The sequence below is a fragment of the Phodopus roborovskii genome, unplaced genomic scaffold (assembly GCF_943737965.1).
Source record: "Phodopus roborovskii unplaced genomic scaffold, PHOROB, whole genome shotgun sequence".
Taxonomy (NCBI): domain Eukaryota; kingdom Metazoa; phylum Chordata; class Mammalia; order Rodentia; family Cricetidae; genus Phodopus; species Phodopus roborovskii.
In genome coordinates, this window is record NW_026126515.1 from 6,256,467 (window position 1) to 6,276,023 (window position 19,557).

The following is a 19,557-nucleotide window of genomic DNA, read 5'->3' on the forward strand; positions in this document are numbered from 1 at the left end:
CTATGCCCTCTTATGTAGTGCTCAGAGGTTGCAGAACAGCAGACATCGCTGCAGGCTGCAGTCTCTTGGCTCACCGCTGGCCTCCCAGCCAAGGCTGTCATGACCACAGGCAACTGGGCTAAGATGGAGACTGGAGCTGGGTGTTTGTGCAGTCATCCGACCCTGGTATCATCTGTATGTTTGTCCTTAGCCTGGCACCATGTTTGATCCAGTCGCCCTCAAGGACAATTGAATGGTGGCTACAAAGGCAAGCAGAGCCTCAACAATAAGATAACTGTCATGGATAACAGCCCCTGGGGAGAGGTGGGTCTGCTAAGCCTTACAAGAATGGATTCAGTGTCAGCCAAGGACAGCATTTTCTAAACTTGCTAGACACAAGGACGGTATTGGCTATCTCCCTGGGCTTGGTCCTGAACTTAGACCGTGAGAGGAAAGGAAGAGGTGCAAAGGGATGGGGAGGGTGGGACTCAAAGGTACTACAAGGAAGCAAGAGAGACTGAAGGACAGCAATGACTGGGAAGGGCAATGCCGGGGCTAATAAGAACACGATATAATGATGTATGTTACTGGTTGGCTTTGGTCAACCTTACTCAAACTAGAGCCATCTGAGAAGAGGAAACCTCCACTGAGAGGATGCCTCCATCGGATTGGCCTGGGGGCAAGTCTGTGGGGGTATTTTCCTGATCAATGTCGGTGTGGGAGGGCCTGGCTCACTCTGGATGGTGCCACCCCTGGGGTCCTAGGCTGTCTAAGAAGGCCAACCGAGCAAGCCATAGATAGCAAGTCAGTAAGCAGCATTTCTCCACAGGCCCTTCTTCAGTTCCTGCCCCCAGGTTCCTGCCTCGAGTTCCTGGTTAGAAAAAATAATGTAAGAAACACATGGAAGTGGGGCTCATCTTTACTGAGTACAGTCAGGAAAAGTGCAGATGGAGAGGACAAGGGGAAAGGAAGTAATGGCCATTTAGTGCCTGGCAGGTGACAGGCATCATGCTAAGTGTTCAGCACCATTTATCACTCACGCAAACAACTCAGTGATCGAAACCTCTGCTTGGCCTAAACCAAACCACCTTAAACAAAGTGAAAATTGTGTGTGTGTGTGTGTGTGTGTGTGTGAGAGAGAGAGAGAGAGAGAGAGAGAGAGAGAGAGAGAGAGAGCGCGCGCTCAAATGCATGCAACCATGTCACAGACAAAAGAGAAATTATCACAGTATCTAAAGAGAGGACAGGCCCGCAGCTCTGAAAGAAAACCTGCAAAAGAAACTGAATAAAAACCTCAGAGGAGGAAATCAGAGGAAGACCCAAGTGCTCAGTCTTTCTGCATTGAAGATGTACAAATGAAAAAATGACCCCATGACAGCATGTGTTAGCCCACCAGACTAGCATAACGTCCAAAGTTTAATAACATATGTGTTGTTGAGACTACAGAAACAGGCTCTCAGCTGTTGCTGGCAGGAGCTGGGCTCTTAGAGAACAGCCGGGCCATGCTGGCTCTTGGGACAGTGCAGCAGGGCTTTGAGCCTGATGTCAACCTCTGAGACTGGTCTGGGGATAAACCTGCTTTGTCTGTGCCGCTACCCTCCAAACTCTATGGGGGCTGCTGCTTCCCCTTAGCTGCAGCTCACTTAAACCTGAGACTTCTGAGTCCTAGTTTTAACCAATGGGAACTACCTGAGAGGGTCTTCTCGCCCTGACTACACAGACGATGACTGCCCCTCAATGGGAGGCCACAGCCCCCTTCTCTCAAGGTAGGACAATTTTGAACACTCCATCCTCAACCAACCCAAAGCTTGATTTCCTGGGGACCCCTGGCCCTGCTTGGCTATCTCTCTCAGCTTGTAGCACTTCTTCCTAAAACATATGTCCATGTCCAAAAAGATACAAATGTGGGTTTTTCAGAGCAGCACTGTTTGGAATTTGCAAAATATTTTGTATGGAAGTGACTGAGTGGCCTCTGGTAGAGGAGTGGACCAACTAGAGATGGATGCAGGAGGGAGCCAGGTGTCCTCACAGCCCTTTCATATCAGGAAGGAGCACTCTCTAAGACATACTGAAATGTGGGAACACAACAGCCCAAACCCAACGTCCTGGCTGTCTTTACTGTCTTTATACAGGCTGTGACCTAACAATGGCCTTTACATTTTCAACGGCTGGAAAAAGAGTTAGAAGACTGTTTCTTGACATGAGAAAATGATATAAAATTCAAATTAAGTTTCCATAGATGAAGCCTCCCTAGAGCACGGCCATGCTCTGTTTATGGCTGGTTTGGCTCTTCAGCAGCCTAGCTGAGTAGTTACAGAAGCCCACATGTCACAGGAAGCTGAGATTATTTACCGTGTGGCCTTTTATGGAAGTTTGCTGACTCCTGGTGTAAGGGCATGTAAAATTGTGGGGGGAAAATGCTGAAAACACAGATGCATGTTGTGCATATACATAAAGCAGACTTAGAAGGAAACCCTGGGAAATTAATAATAGTGGCTTACGTGGGAAGAGCAGGAAGTGGATGCTCAGGTCACCTGGTACGAAGGCTTTTTGTGTTGTTTATTTATTTATTTATTTATTTTATGTGCATTGGTGTGAGGGTGTCGGATCCCCTGGAACTGGAGTTACAGACAGTTGTGAGTTGCCATGTGGCATCTTTGTACCCTTGGTACAAAGTTTTAATGAACAATTTACTCTGCACAGGGCTCTGTACCAGTAATACACATCATGTGTATCCTCTCAAGTAGGCCTCTCTATGTCCTGGTGCCCAATTTATACACACGATCCCTATTTTATAACTGAAAACAAACGAGCTAGAAGGTCTACAACTGCAGAAGGTTGCAGAATTCGTGATGTACAGGAGCCAGGTTACTAAACCAGGCCCACTTCATCCTGGTTCCCCTCTTCTTCATTAATTATTACCACCATACAGACAAGGACACTGAGGCTCTGAGAGATACAGAACAGGTTTGGAGCCACATCCTGGGGCCTCCTACACCCTCCTTTAGGTGTTCGGGAGAGAAGTGGGGAGCGGGGGCTCTGCTTGCAACATGATGTGTTTAGTGCCTCAAGCTGAATCTCAAGTCAAAAATACAAAGGCCAAACTCAGGCCAGTCAGTGCTGTAGCCTCAGTGTCCTGGGGGGGTGGGGAGCAGGAGAGACCGGGATCTGATCTCACCAGGGGAGAGGATGTTGACCAGGGGCCCCTGCTGAACTCAGCTAACACCTCCTGACTTCAGGGGAAAATCTGCTAATGAGCAGCATGGCTTCAGCTTTAAGTTGCATTCCATAAATCCTCCAACCTTTGGCTCATGCTACCACTTGTCTGCTAGTGCACAACTGAACGAGCTATAAACTAATATTAATGGAAAATGTGGCAACAGATGGTCACACTTCACCAAATAGTTCAGTTCACTCTTCCCGTGTGTGAGTGTGTGTGTGTGTGTGTGTGTGTTTCCCCACAGACACACAGGCGATTGTCTTAGTTTCTGCTAATAAAAATGTTTCCAGCTAATTCCAATCATGAGACTAACTGTATTGATGGCTCATGGTATTCCTTGAGACTTCCATGTGCCCTGACACCTAATCATGTTGAGAAACGTGAGGAGAGAATAAAGAAAAGCACAGTGGGGGTGGGCAGAGAACATGGTCTGGCTTAGAGGCAAACCAGGGGAAGAGGCTATGCAGATGGTGACAGTCAGAGAAGGGGACAAGGAGAAAGCAGCAGAGAAGAGGTAGATGATTGCAATATCCTGCTTTGTGACTGCAGGACCAGTTCCTTGCCGGTTAGCATGCCCTGGATCCTCCCTAGTGCCTCTGGCTTCCAGAGGATCTGGGTTCTTGAAAGACCCAGAGGGGAAGTCCCCTCCCCGGTGGCCAGGCAGGCTTCACCCCACACCAGGATCAGATGGCCCCTTGCCATGCCCCCAGGGACCTATGATAGATACACAGGCTCGCTTTTCTCAGTGGACAGTTCCTCCGTTGGAACCAACACCTGTTGCTTCTCGGCGTACACTGGCATTGCCATTTCTATCTCTGAAGGCCTGAGAGCCCATCCTCCATAGATGTCCCCTCCCTCAGGTGTCTCTTGTTGCTGCATGGTGTGTCCGCCCCACTGGTCAGACCTACTTGGCTGAGTCACACTCCCTGCTCTGAGGCTCTGGGCCTCCAGTTCTTTCCATGGCCACACCCAGGTCTGGGAGGGCTGTAGGTCTGGCTCACAGACCCCAGGGGATGCCCTTGCCAAGACTCGGGTTAGAGGTGCACTGAGGTGGTGGGGGGAGGTCTTTCCTGGCCAGAACCACTTCTGCTTTGCTTCCCAGGGTGGAGAGGGAAGGACATAGCATTTCCAGAAAGGTACATAAAGGGAGGTAGAGGTTCTGTGTGTCCCATGTGAAGGGGATGCCCAACCCCTGGCTGAGGCCATGTCCCTGCCCCAAGGATGGCCCTGAAGCAGGTGCTGCCTCAGTTTCAAGGGGACTCCAAGGACGCTGAAGACCCTTACCCTCTCCTCTGCTAACTGCACAGTGTTTTTAAAGCAAGCAGTCTACTTTGTAGGTCAACACTCAGCATGCTGACTGCCTCTACGCTCCTCTGCCGCCTGGAAACCAGGCTTACTCCTGGGGCGCCTCAGGGCAGAGGTGGGAGGAAAAGGTAGCCTGAGGGGCTGTCCAGTGCCCAGGAAATGCCTTTCCCTTTCTACCCAGTGTGCCCAAGTGACAATTTTTTCAGGCAATGGGCATTCCATTCTCCTCCAAGACCTTTCCATCTCCCTTTGGGCCCAGTAGGGCCACTCTGGAGCTGAGCCAGGGATGCAGACTCTCCAGAAGAGAAGGGACTAAATCTTACTCTCTATATCCTACACAGACTCAGCACATTACTGGGCATCCAGTTGCTGCCCCCAAATATTGATTACATTGAACTTCAAACTTCTTCATGGTTCCCGAGCTCTCTCTCCACTAGAGCCATCTGCCCATCTCTGGAAAGGCCTTGTCTCCCAGCCAGGGCCAGGCTCATCTGGAAGACTTTTCAGCTCATGAATTGATACTTCAGCCTGGCCAAGGTGTGCTTATGATGCCCTTGGATGTGTACAATCCCATCAGGCACTATGGGAGGGGCATCGTGCCTACCAAGACAGGGAGACAAGAGATCTAGTAAACCTGTTATCACAACTGAAGCTGACTTACTGCTATGCAATAATCATCTTGTACACCATAAAGATTTGTCATTTGAATTGGTTTAATGAAACATGCCATGTTAATAAAGGTACCACCATGTGGCACAGTGTAAATAAGGAATATGGATTAACTTAAAATGTAAGAGCTAGTTAGCAATGAGCCTGAGCTATTGGCTGATCGTTTACAATTCATATTAGCCTCTGAGTAATTATTTAGGACTGGGCAGTCAGGACAACAAAGCCCCACCTCTGTTTATACCTCACTTCCTTCAGGAGGCTGAAGCATGGTACCAGGGTATGACGAACAGAATACAAGCTAGATTTTAGCCCTCTTCATCCTTGTACTTTTGGTGTAGTGAACCATACAAGTATCCACACACAAGGTCCTGCATGTGAGGGTGTCAGAAGGACCCAAGAGAAGACAAGCAGGATGTCACAGGAGCCAGGAAACTATGGCTAAGTAAGCTGTGCAACCCAAGTGCCCCAGGCCCCCTAAGCAGGCATGGCCCTGGGGCTGGAACTTTCTGGAGATGTGGGATGTGAGTGGGAAGGGCAGGGAAAACAGTGAACACAAAGGGACAAACACAGAATGTGCAGGTGATGATGCTCAAAGGGGAACAAGGACTACCTATCTGGTCAAGGGAAAACAGGAGGAGTCATGCAAATAGCTAGACAGAAGCCTGTCCTCTGCTAAAAAAAAAAAGGGGGGGGGCTCCTTCTGGGCTCTGCCAGGGTGTGCTGAGCATTTCCCATATGTTGATTCATTTAACCACCATTAAAGTTAGGACACAGATCTTCTGCCTAGTTTACAGATGCGGCATGAGAAGCTAGGGGAGTTGTCTAAGGTCACACAGCCAATGAGAAAGAGAAATGGGCCAGGCAGTGGTGGCACATTCCTTTAATCCCAGCACTCGGGAGACAGAGACAAGAGAATCTCTGTGAGTTCAAGACCAGCTTGATCTACAAGAGCTAGTTCCAGGACAATCTCCAAAGCTACAGAGAAACCCTATCTTGAAAAATGGAAGAGGAGAGGGAGAGAAACAGAGACAGGAGAGGGAGAGGGAGAGAAACAGAGACAGGAGAGGGAGAGGGAGAGAGAGAGAGAGAGAGAGAGAGAGAGAGAGAGGGGAGTAAACATTGATGGGTATGCTGTGTGAATCTGAGCTAAAGAATACCTGGTCTGGACCTCGTCTTACAGAACTCAGCATAAAAGAGAAGGCTTTGAAGAGGGGTTCCACCCTCACCCCTCACATACAGCCCGGAACTAATAGGATGGCCGGTCCCTTAGCTGCCCCTGTTGTCCACACTGCTCAGGGATGCTCCCTTCCTTCTCCTTCCCATTGGCTGCTCTTTCAGGTTCCTGGGAGCGATTAGAAGAAAGTCGGGAGGCCAAAGCACTCCAGCACTCCTTGTTACTGCAGGGAGGGGGGGGAGGGATGGAGGGAGGGAAGGAGAAAGAGAGAGAGAGAAAGGAAGGAAGAGAGAGAAGGGGAGGAAAGACAGGAGGGTGAAGAGAAGGGCAGAAGACAAGCGGTTGTGCCTGCTCATAGCTCATCCCCCTTCCGAGCATCCTCTCCTCCAAATGGCCTGAAAAATCCACTCGCAACACATAGAATGCATGGCAAAGGGGTGGACAGAGAATTGGTTCACGCCAGAGCTTATTTAGATTGGACTATCTTTTGGGAGATGAGTCTGTGAGAGCTAATTACACAGCAACTCTCTCTTAAGATGGGCTGTTGTGGGGCTGACATGCAGGAATCCTGAACTTAAGATCAAAGGTGTGGGCAGACATGTTGCTAGAGACCTGATCAAGGCCTGGGCCTCCCTTGGCTATGGTACAGGACATCTGCTTACACTGTACAAAGGTCACTCTCTCAGATCCCAGGACAGGAAACCAGATGAGCTGAGCTCAGGCAATAATGAGACTTGTCTGAGAGCATTTCCTCCTCTGGCTGTCTGCTGTCCCAAGCTGGGTGGCTGAGGTGAGGTGGTACTCTTTGAGGGCCACAATTCTCCCTATAGACTCCATCTTGATCAAACACAGGGGTTCTCCTTTAACGCAGTTTTGATGTCTGCAGTTTCATTGATTGCCAATTGCAATTATAAAGATCAACTGTAGTCTGAAAATATGAGATGGTAAATCCCAGAAATAATTCATGTTATAAACTGTGAACCATTCCCAGGGACATCACAAACCTCTCATCGCCTCTTCTGTTCTTCCCAGAGAGTGAGCCGTCCTTCCGTCCGGGTATACACATTGTATATGCTACCTTCCAGGAAGCAATATAGTGGCTGTTTCAGTTGTCAGGTTTCCCATCAGGGTACCACAGTGTTTGTAATTAAATGGCCTTGTTTTACTGAATCCTGGCTAAAGGAGTGTGTGCTGGCAACACACACATGCCAAAGAGAAGCCATAAACAGGGAGATGTCTCAGTCAGTAAAATGCTTGCCACTCAAGCATGAGAACCTGAGTTTGATCCTCAGATTCCATGTAAAAAAGACAGGTAAGGTGCTGTGCACTTGTAATGCCAACACTGAGGGTACAGAGACAGGAAGATTCCCTGGGGCTTGCTGGACAGCCAGCCTGGTCAAATGGGTGAGCCCTGTGTCCAGTGAGAGACTTTATCTCCAAAAAAAACAAGGAGGATAGCTCTTGAGATATGCTAGTGAAGGCTCTCCTCTGGCTCCCACACATACCAGCACATATGTATACATGTACCCCCCCCCACACACACACATATCAAAATATAAAATGGAGAAACCATAGGCGCCACTGAGCGAAACATGAACATTCTTGATTCAATGAAAAAAGCAAAGTAAGAGGTCTTTGCTGTAGTTGCTGGGATCTACGAGGCATCTATCAGTGAGGTTACAAAGCAGGGGGAAGTATTAGCACCGTTTTTGCTGTGACACCTCAAACTGCAAAAGGCATAGCTATCTTTCTCCAAGGAAGGGGCCCTGGAAGGGTGCAGCCTCGCTGGCGACTCGAAGGACACCACCTCACCCTTGGATCCAGATTCCCACAAGTAGCTCTGATGCAACCCAGCGCACATGGATGGACAAGTGAGGCGGTGGTCAGAACTGAGGCGCCAGGAGGAAAGCGCTGTGTGGGCAGCTCGGCTGGTTGCTCGAGAGGGTGTGATTTATAATCTTTGTTTTGCAAGGCTCGGGGATTTTTCCCTTCAAGGAGCACTCAACTTCCTTGAATTCTAGACCTTTCACAAATATTTTTTTAGGAGAAATGAGAAGAAGAAAAGCCTCCACCAAATGCTTGCTGCAGCTACTCACTTCCACCATGAATCAGAAACACAAAACCGCAGCCCTGTGGCTCACAGGGGAACTATGCGTTTTCACAGTTCATTACTGGTAGTCATTTGGCAGTCGTCAGTGTCATCTGCAGACAGACAGGTGGACCCACACGCACACACGCGTGCATGTACACACACACACACACACACACACACAGGCATCCCTCTGGGTCTTGAAGGCAGGAGTCCTGGGTTTCATGCCTCCCATTCTCTCTTTCTAGTCCATTTCTAGGAAATTACCCAGCCCTGCTTAGGTCTCTGCCTTAGGAACTCCCTGGAGGTGGGGTTCCCACGCGAGCGCAGGCTGGGGTGGAGGAGTGGTAACCCATGAACTCCACACATCGAAATAAGTATATACTTTAGAGCCTTTCTCTTCTCTCTTTCTGTTATGCTAACAGCACTGGACTTTCCTGAAGCAATTTTCACCTGGGAAGCACTCGTTGGCTTTTCTGGCAGTGCCCAGTGAACTAACTGATGGCAGATTTACAGATGGAGTAACTGGAAAAACTACTGGACCCATAAATCAGAAACTTCCTCCACATGCTTGGCAAGGGTGAAACCTGATACAGAGGTGAAAGCCTTGAGCTCACAAGGAGAAGGCTTGCAGCCTGGGAAACCTCCACCGGGACTAGGAGGTACCAACTCCCTGCCACTCAGCACTCAAATCCTGGTCACACATGTGACCCACCCTGGGGCTTTGCCCACCTCTCCTTTCCTCTTGTTTCTTTGATCCTTAATCTCTCCCTTCCAAAGGAAAACCCTGGAAGTCTGAAGTGAACACGGCGGCCCTCAGTTTCCTCACTGTAGAGTGGTAGTGACAGAACAGCCTGCTCACGGGACACTGTGAGGCCCCTCTGGGTGCTGGAGGCTCTTCTACCTGCCTGGGTGGCCTCCTGACTCCCTCTCAGGTCACACTAGGCCCAGGGAGGCTTCTTCACCCTGGATACTGCCCAATGGGGAATTCCAGGAAAACATCAGCGGGAGGAGGAAAATGAGCGGTGGTCCCATTCTCTCACAGACTCTAGACAAGCACTGTAGGCTGGCCCCAGAGGCAGCCTGCCCTGCAGATGTGCTACTCTGGATCCTAGCAATTGCCTCTTGTCGCTTGAAAGGAGACCTGATGCTGCTATGAGCCCTCGGGGCCCTTGTTTCCCCTCCCCAACCCATACCTTTTTAAACAGGCCTTACACTATAAACTCTCCCCACAGAGCTCCCTCCACTTTTCCGATGAGCCACACCCTCAACCCCTGTGCCTTCTCGTCCCCAGTTTGGGGTTAAGTGGAACTCATAAAGCACCCAGCTTCCTCATTACGACTCCAACGGTGGTTGGGCTAAAACAGCCACCACACTACATTCAAACGATCCCCAGTCTAAATTCTGCATTACCACAACCGTAAGGTTCAGCCCTTATCCTAATGCCACACTAAAGGCATAATGCCAATCTCACTGTAACAGCCACATCACTGTTAAACTGAAATAACATTGTCCTAACCACAGCTCTACTCCTTCCAACATTAACCTGAACAACCACCACTATAGCTGGGAATCTAGACCTATTATTAAAGTTCAAGGAACTCTGGGAATCCAGACCTGGGAACCCTCATTACTCTTTGCTCCTTGGCGTTGCTTGCCTTGCACCCATTTATTTTCCAAGGACACGTTGTTTAAAAGACATTTGTACAAAATCCACTTCCGATCTAACACTAAGCTGGAGACTTTTGTGCAGCGATCACAAGGAAGGAAGGGTCAACGGTGGTGGTGGTGGTGGTGGTGGTAATGGTAGAGGAGGTGGTGGTGGTGGTGGTGGTGGTAGAGGTGGTGGTGGTGTTCTATAGCCTTCACCACTAGCTGCAGGTGGTAGGCCAGTGGTCAGCCAACAGCTTAACTCTCAGCTGGGGTCGGGCCTTGAAGAATCCTTGCAGTGGTTTGAATCTAGACCGTCCCTCTGCAGCCTGTGTGTTAGAGGCTTGATCCCCAGGGCATCCCCTGGGAGCTGGTGGGATTGTAAGGAAGGGGTGGGGGCCTAGGGAGAGGTCCTCGAGTCACTGGCATCAAGGGGTTTTTGTGAGCCCATTATCTTCCTCTCCACCCCCTGCTCCCTAGGCATAAAATGAGCATCTCATCACCACACACACACACACACACACACACACACACACACACTCCGGCTTGCTGCCAGAGGCCTGAAGCAATGGGACTGCTCAATCTTGGACTAGAACTTATGAAACTGCAAGTCAACAACAAACCATTTATACTTATAAGTCAATCACCTCAGGTATATTGTGGTAGTGATGGAGAACTAATACGGTTATGTTCTAAAATGGAAGCTATGGCAGGGGCCTGATAGTCCTCAGCTCTGAGAGGACTTAGAAAGGAGGAGTCCATCAGAGATTTGGAGGTCTCCTTGGACCAGATGTCCTCATTCGTACTGATGGGGAAGGGAAGAGGAGATTATGGGAAATATAATCTGACTGTCTGCTCCCTGAGGGCAACAGATGGATTCTGGGAGACTCCTGGTCGCTGCTCCCCTGAGCAAGCTGAGGCTTGCCTCAACAACCTAGACATGTCTGCTTTGGGCCAAGCATAGCAGGAGGACATTCCCTGGTGCTGGCACATTTGAGCAGGTCTCTGCCTTCCTCAAAACTGCTCCCTGAACCCCTATCCCTAGGGTCAAAACTGGGTTGCTGCCCTGGGCTATGTCTGGGTTTCGTTGTGTAGTTCTGGCTGACCTGGAACCTTCTATGTAGACCAAGCTATCCTGGAATTCACAGAGATCCACCTGCTTCTACCTCCCAAGTACTGGGATTAAAGGTATACATCACACAACAAACCCAGTCTTTTTATATTTTACACAAGTGAACCACAAGGCCAGCCCTGCCCTATCCAGGGCCTGGATTCAGTAAGACTCAGAGTTGGCATGGTAGATGCTAACATTACAAAGGCCCAGAAATCCTTCCACCTTTCAGAGAACCTAGAGAGAAGCTCAGTGGTCAAGTCCAGCTGGAGAAGACTAGCTGGAAGCAGCTTTGTGGGGGAAATGGGAGACAGTGGATTCCCTTCTCACCTCTCCTGGGAAGAAGCCAAAACTAGAACCACACATCAAATGCACTGGGCCACGGGCTGCACTACTCTGCCCAGACTAGAACAGTATTTCCAGCCACTCAGTCTCTCTAGGCTTCTCTGCTGGACAGAGGCGTGTTAGGGCAGGGTGGGGATGCAGGGTTAAAGGACCCTCTGCAAGCCTTCAGGGGCCTTTCTACACTGCCACAACTGCCTCTGCTAACAGCAAGGATGGGGACATAGGAGTAAAGAAAGTTCTCAGCTGAGATTCCAGAGAGAGAGAGAGAGAGAGAGAGGGAGAGAGGGAGGGAGGGAGAGAGGGAGGAAGGGAGAGAGGGAGGGAGGGAGGGAGGGAGAGCAGTAAGTAGTTGTACCTGGGACAATAGAACCTCTCCACTATTTGTCTTCTCCCATGTGGGTGGTGACAATGGTCATGGTGTAATAACCACACCTCCGAGCCGGCTAAAGCTACCCCTAATGGATCTGTTTGTCACATCTCCTCGTGAGCTGAAATAGCCCTTGCTTAGTTCCAGAACAAGTCTATACAGCAGTCTCTCCCTCCCCAACCCACACATTTTTCTGTCCTCTACTAAAGCACTCATGGCAAAAAGAACCTGCCATACTACCATACTAAACACTAGAGTCAGACACCACACAAAACGCCCTACTCGGCTGGTCTCATTTCCTCCTGGCGAGCCTATCAGATGGAGACTATTGGCTCTGAGAAATTAGGATGTGTGCCTAATGGCACACAGATGGTGAGTGTAAACTCAGAACAAGAGCCAAGGCTTATCTGAGTCCAAAACCCAGGCACTAACCTATGGTACTGAGACGTCGTCCACAGACCAGCATGGAACTAAGATCACCTGGGACTAAGTAAGAGCCACTCACTCCACACTGTGGAATCAAAAGCCGTGTGTTGACAAGTTCCCAGAAATCAGCATAGACGTTAAATCCTTGTCTAAAGCAGTTTCCCACAGCCCATGTATCTCCTGTAAGCAGCCCCATCTTCTGAAGCCCTTGCTCAGTTGCTTCATAGGTAGGCAGGCCCTCTGCCCAGCCAGGGACAGCAAGGCCCATTGGCCCCCATGGACATGCTGCCTGCTGCATGACTTTCCAGGACCCTCCCTCTCATCCACCTTTAAATATGCATCTAAATAGTGCACGGGTCCTAGCCTCTGTCTGGTGCAATTTCTGCAGTGTTGTCCCTCCCCAGACATCTCCCTCTCCTTCCCACTCCTAGAATGTCCTCTGTATCCTGTCACTCCTTTGTCTGGACAGGCATGGCCTGTCCAAACGGCTATCAGGACAGAGGCCAGCAGCTGCTTGGGAAACCTGGCCCGGCTCACAGGAAGTGTTTAGCACTAGCAGGCATGAAGGATTTGGCCTGGCAAAGCAAAACACAGCTGGGTGGACAGCAGCCGACAGCGGGGTGCTCAGACTTGCCCAGATTTCATGCATGGAGGCCTCAGCACTGAAGGGGATGGGACTGGCCTAGGGGCTGCAGCGCACAAAGACACCACTGTGGCCTCTGGCCTGAAAGCCTGTGGAAGTTGAGGACAACACCATCATGGGCCAAAGACTTCACCCTGACCTGAGCCTCGGATAGTTCCTTCACCAAGGACAATCTCCCTAGGATACAAAACACACACACACACACACACACACACACACACACACACACACACACACACACACACACACTACCTAGACTTCTCATCTTTCAGTCATTCATTTACAAATAGATTGAGCCCTATATTGTGTCAGGCACTTGGTGTTAGATGTCAGGGACAATGCATTCATGAACAAGCAGGAACAAGTGTCCTCACCCTCTGAGTGGTCCTGGTTCAAGGAACAACGAATGTTCTATCTGGAGGAAGTGTGAAGGTGAACGTGAAGTGGCATCTTGCATGTACCTTCACTAGGCCTATCTGCTTGGGGCTCACAACCTATAACAATCAGTGTAAGGACCAGGCCCCGCTCACCAGCTCAGAGCCAATCCCAGGCCACCTGTGCTGTGCACCCAGACACTTGGTTCTGCCCTAACATCTGCAGGCCTTGGCAGTAGGTGACCATTGGGTTTTGATCTTGAAGCTCCCTAAGCCTCAGCCTGAGCTCACCTGTCCTTTCTCCCTGTTTCTGGCTGCCCTTGGAAAGCACCCAGTGCTTTTCTGGGTGTTCATATCCTCATCCCCACCCCCCCCCACACACACACCTCTGCACACTTGCTACCTCAGAGTAGCCTGCCTGTGGCGCCTGCTTTCAGAGTTGCTGGGTGACTCCCATCCTTCATTCCTCCTCTTCCTGCTTCTCAGCAGGTCTCTCTCAACCTTTCCCTGCTAAGGACCTGACCTCAGCATCAGCATCCCCCCACCCCCCACCCCTCCACCAGTTCTCTTGGCTCTGAGAGGGCAAATCTGGTTTCCCCTTAGTTCAGCAAGACAAGGTCGGTTGCAACATTTCAGAAAGAACTCTCTGAGTAGATGCGAATGGAAAAACCAACGTAAAAAGCTGAAAGCAAACAGCCTCCTAGAAACCGACTGCTTTACAAAGTTCAGATTTCCCGTCCTAAGCTAGAGAAAGGTCTAGCCAGATTTGGGGTGGGGGAGAGGACAAGACTGCTGCCCTTCAGCTCCCCTTACTCATTCTATTCTAGTCACTTTTGCAACATGTACCTCCTCTTCCCTCTAAGAGGAGAAGTTTGGGGTGAGTGAACACAACGGGTACCTTTATTTTAGGTGAAGGAATGATATAGGGAATAGTGGGGGGTAAGGGAGTAAGAGAAGATGGAGGAGGTGATACGGGTAAGGATAAAGGGGGAAGGATTTATAGAGCTAATACACGCACTCGGTGCTGTTCCAGGGACATAGAGTCATTAATTTAACCTTCACAAATCCATGACATAATTGTTAGCTTTGTTGCGTCCTTACTGATGAGCCACTGTCCCATAGCCCCCTAACCCCACCCCCCAGAAGGAGACTTACCTGGCTGGTAGTGGTGGCGGTGCCAGCGGCTGTATTCTGGTCACAAGACTTCCTCTGGCCTCGCTGTTCCTGTGAGGGCTGGGCGCCCCCTCCACTGAGCGTCTCGGCACGGGCTTGGCATTCTGGGGGTCAAATTCCTCTTCAGGGATGACTTCTTCACAGCGTGCCCCTCGGAAGCCAGAGCGGCAGACACAGAGCTGGGGCCTACTGCAGGAGCCCCGGTTCTGACAGGGAGGTTGGCACACAGCTGAGGAAACAGGAAGAGAGTGATGACGGCAAGGACAGGTACCATAAGGCCATGGGCCACCCACCAATCTTATGTCCTAAGGGCTTCTGCCTGGGGGGGGGGGAGAGTTCACAGACATGGGGAAGCCCAACACCTAGCCTTAGAAGGCTTCTGGGACCATTTCTCTCCAGGATGAGTATGGCTTCGAGTTTTTGGACAAGAGTTGTGGAGCAGGCTCTCACCACACCACCAAGGACATCCTGAAGAGAAAAGGATCACTTGGCACCCTATTAATGTTTAGATGTCTACTCCTATTGGGCTACAGAAACACCAAACAAATACAGACATTTTATTTCTTGTCTTCTGGTAGATTCAGAACTTAAAGATTGTTTCTGAGTAGATCATCAATAAATATTGAATGAATGAATGTCTTTATGGGAAATGTTCGGCATTAGCCTAAAAGCCAAATGTTTGTTGTTTGCTTGCTTGTTTGTTGTCACTTATGAGCTCTACAACCTAGACCTCACTGAACCTGCTTTCTGGTAAATCACAAGGGTGGGCTGTGGAGGCTGGGAGAAACTAAGGCCTCTAAGCTACCACCCCAATCTGCCTGTATCCTCTGAGATCCTCAACGCAGTAAGAATTCTGGCTTGGGCATTGGGATGATTGTGCCCAGCCTGAAGACAAGTGGAGACTGAAGCTGGGTGTTTTCCCGTAATCTGGTTCCCAACCTGGGGGAAGAACGACCCCTTCACAGGAGTCATCTATCATCCTGCATATCAGATATTTACATTATGATTCATAACAGTAGCAAAACTATAGCTATAAAGTAGTAACAAAATAATTTTATAGTTGGGGGTCACCATGACATAAAGGGTTGCAGCGTTAGGAAGGTTGAGAACCATGGCTCTAAGCCATCACTATGGGCAGTTACTAGCCCCTTAAGACATGACTTCACTCTTCACTGGCCTTTCCCACCTTACAAAGGCCAGAAAGAAACCCAATGATCTCCAGCCACCCGGAACCCCCTGCAGAGGTCCACATTGGGGTGGAAAGCCAGGCACTTTCTCCCAGGACCTCCCTGGAGAACAGGTGTAAAACCCATGGTCCAGGTCATTCTGGGCATTCTAGACGGTCTCGTCTACCTGACTTTCATTCACTCAGTAAGTGGTTGTTGAGCCCTACTGAGGGCTCCACCACGAAGACTTTCATCTTTCACATGGGGTTTGCACTCCAGTGAGGGAGAAGCAAGAGGCAAGAGAACAACAGTGTGACGTGGTGTCAGGCAGACAGAAGGGTAACACAGCGTTCCAGGCCATTCAGACGAAGTAGTCCCATCACTTCCCTGAAGAGGGTGGAGTCCAGTGGGAGTGACCTAGAAAGGTTTGAGCAGACTTCCAGGGGCAAGCACGAAGTCCTGGAGGCTGGAAAGGAATGCAGCATGCTGGCCAAGCACAAAGGGTCCGTGGAGGCTACAGTCGGCTGGTGGGGGTGAAGGGAGGAAGGAAGGTCATTCAAGGTTATGGAGGAAACAGAGACCTTTGCCTCACTCATCCTAAGTCCATTTTTGAAGCCATCGAACGCACGGCTATTCAGACCATGTGCCTCCAGGGAGGAGGGGTTCATAAGAAATCTCTCTGAAAGGAATTTCATATTCCAACCACAGGTTTAGGTGAAACTCTGCGATGGTAAATTTTGGTTGTCAGCTTGATTGGATCTGTCCAAATATAAGGAGGTCCGCCGCTACCAGCTAGGTAAGTCTCCCCCTGGGTTAGAGCGAGATAAGCTACTGAGCCCACTGGTAAGATGGTTTCTTGATTGAGTTATCTGAAGTGAGAAGACCTGAAATGTAGGAGACATCTTCCAGTGGCAACCAGATATAAGGAGAGCAAGGAGAAAGCTTTGCTTTTTGCCTGCTTGCCTTCTTGCTGTTTTGCTGGCAGGTTCATCTACCCTATTATGTCTTGAGTTCATCTACTCTGCTGCTGCTGCTACTGCTGCTGCTTCCAGTCTTCATGGGAATCAGAACCCAATGTGGACCAGTGGTTCTCCAGGAATCCTCCAGACCTTCACCGTTAGATGGGGACCTGGGCACCCTGCTTCATGGATTGAGCAGCTATTGGATGTCAGTCTCTCCAGTGTGAAGACAGATACTGTTAGAGTACCCAGGCAGTGTCACACAAGCTAATTTAATAAATCCTTTTAGTATATGTTCATTCAGTTGGTCCTGTTTTCCTAGAGAACCCTGGCTAATATACTCTCCAAAATTCCAGTTCATGCCATCTCCCTTTCGAGAAGCTGCAGTTTCTTTAGCATACAGGTACACGCTAGCACTGACGACCTCCTAACCCCGACCTCTATCTAACAACACACTAAGTCAGCCCACTCCAGCTGAACTTGCTCTCTGGCTTCCTAACCTGGCCACCTGCCTAAGAGCTACTATTCCCTCAAAGTCACCTCCCCATCCCTGGTGACCCACTTTTAGTGGCTGCCTCCTCTTTTGAACAAAAAGTAAAAGCACTTCTGGGCATGCCCCTGACTGAACTCATCCAGTGGATGGGTTTGTTGTGCCGTGTCTCAGTGACCACATCTATACAGTTAGCCCTTAGGAGTGCAGTCATCTTTAGCTCCTGGCATACAATAGCACAACCATCCTCTTCACTCTAGAAGTTTGCTCCCCAGTGGGTGCTGACAATGTACCTTGCTTATGGAGTCTCATATGCAGCAGGCATGGCCATGATTCCTATTCTGCCCGTACAAGGAGGTTAAGAAACTTGCCTAAGGTCACTTAGCTAGATAATGGAGCTATCCTTCAAATCTATGATGAAATAGCCCACCCTTACTCTTGCCCACCAACTCCCAGCAGGACTTGCTGGCTCGGAGCTCATGATGAAACAAAAAGGATATGTTACCAAATTATTATTACCAAAGGGGCCATTGTAAACGCAGCCCTGGGGAAGCTTCGCATCTCAGGTTGGCCCTGGTAGGTAATGGAGGCTCTAGGCCGATTTGCCCTTCTAGAGCCACGTGGTAAATTTCAAATTATGAGGGAAGATGTGTGCCAGCTCATGCGTCTGCTTTGGTAAGTGTTCTTAGAGTACTCACAAGGTCTGAGCTACGACAGGAAAAGGTCTCGAGCACTGAAAGGACACACAGGTCCATGGGGCAAGCGTTATGCTGGCCAGAGCCTCTAACTCAGGCTGATTAGAGTGATAGTTAGGGACCTTTCCTGGAGTAAGTGATGCTGCCCAGCCATTCAAAGGATGAGATGATTGGAAAGTGCCCATCAAGGGTGGTCAAGGGTGGGCTACCCAATCAGTAGGTAGTAAGAGGAGTAACAGGAGGACAACTGAAGGATGCTAACCATGAACTAGATCCTAAGGCCAGGTATCTCCTTTGGTGCCTCGGTGCCCCTTTCAAACAGGTCCCCGTTTCCCATGTAAGCAGCTAATTCCAGAGAACTGTAAGTCAAACCCTTTCCCAAACACAGACTGTCATCCTAAGATTTTAGCCAATGTCTAGACATCATTCCATCTGCCCAAATATAACTAGCTACCACCTGACCACCTGTCCGGGCCCCTACGATCACCATCTCGGCCACAGACATTGTCTGCTAAGGCAGCTCAGCAGGCAAATGCTGAGGAAGGCCCTGGGCACATCTTGGGCCTGGTTTTCTTTTAGGAATGGAGAAGCCATGTGGATCCACCTCTCTCACCCAGCAGAGACCCAAACCTGGCAAACATCAGGAGAGGGTCATGCAGCCCCTACCTCTGAGAAAGTGATACTTGCCTCAAAGGTGGTTTTAATGTTTTTTGTTTTAATTTTATATGCATTGGTGTTTTTCCTTCATGTATGTCTGGATGAGGGCATCAGATCCCCTGGAACTGGAGCTACAGACAGCTGTGAGCCACCACTTGAGTGCTGGAAATTGAACCCTGAACCCAGGTCCTCTGGGAGAACAATCAGTACTCCTTACCACTGAGCCATATCTCCAGCCCACCAAAGGTGGCTTTGATGTAAGATGGCCTTCTCCCATCCTAAGCCCCAAGGATGACCCATCCTTGACATTAACAATAACATCTTTCACTCTCTGGAAATCTGAGACTCCCAGCCTGCCAGTTAAGCCCATGAGCATCTCTCCACCACTGGCTTCCTTCTTCAACAAAGCTGTCTGCTGCCAACATCTGTGAACACTCTCTTGACCAGCCCGAGGGTCCAGCAAGTCAATAGATAGCTGAGAGCAGCTGCACAGAGGAAACCCCACCTGTGAGGTTCTCACACTTCCAGAAGGTCTTTTCTCAACCAGGAATTCCCTTCTCAGGGAGGACTTTGGTTGGTCCAATGAACAGCTCACGGGAAGTGAGTGGTCAGGAGGGAAACTGGATATATCATTTTCTCTGTCTATTATATCATCATAAACAAAAGTCTTAAGACCTTGATAGATAAACATCCTCCTGGGAAGGTGACCTTTCCCAGTTTGCTGAGGTAGAACTTCCCTGTTGGGAGGGTCTGAGGGTTTGAACCTGGTCTTACCAGCTTCCTAGCAGCCTATCTTGAATGGTCTCCAATAGTCTCAGCATATGACACACTACAATGTCTGGGTTTTTGTTTGTTTGTTTTTGGTTTTTAATTTGTTTTATGTGCATTGATGTAAAGGTGTCAGATCCCCTGGAACAGGAGTTACAGATATTTGTGAGCTGCCCTGTGGGTGCTGGGAATTGAACTCAGAACCTCTGGAAGAGCAGACAGTGCTCTTAACAGCTGTCATCTCTCCAGCCACAGTGGTCTGGTTTGTTTTGAGCCAACCACATGTATTATGAAGTC

General features: G+C 49.6%; 1 protein-coding gene across 3 annotated transcripts in view; it reads right to left on the reverse strand.

The window, feature by feature from the left end:
* Ltbp2 (latent transforming growth factor beta binding protein 2) overlaps window positions 1-19,557 on the reverse strand; it is an 88,224-nt gene that overhangs the window by 52,665 nt on the left and 16,002 nt on the right. For all 3 annotated transcript variants that reach the window (XM_051196336.1, XM_051196335.1, XM_051196337.1), the window contains exon 3: window positions 14,508-14,754. In XM_051196336.1, the coding sequence (XP_051052293.1) occupies window positions 14,508-14,754 (247 nt within the window). The remainder of the gene's footprint in view (window positions 1-14,507; window positions 14,755-19,557) is intronic.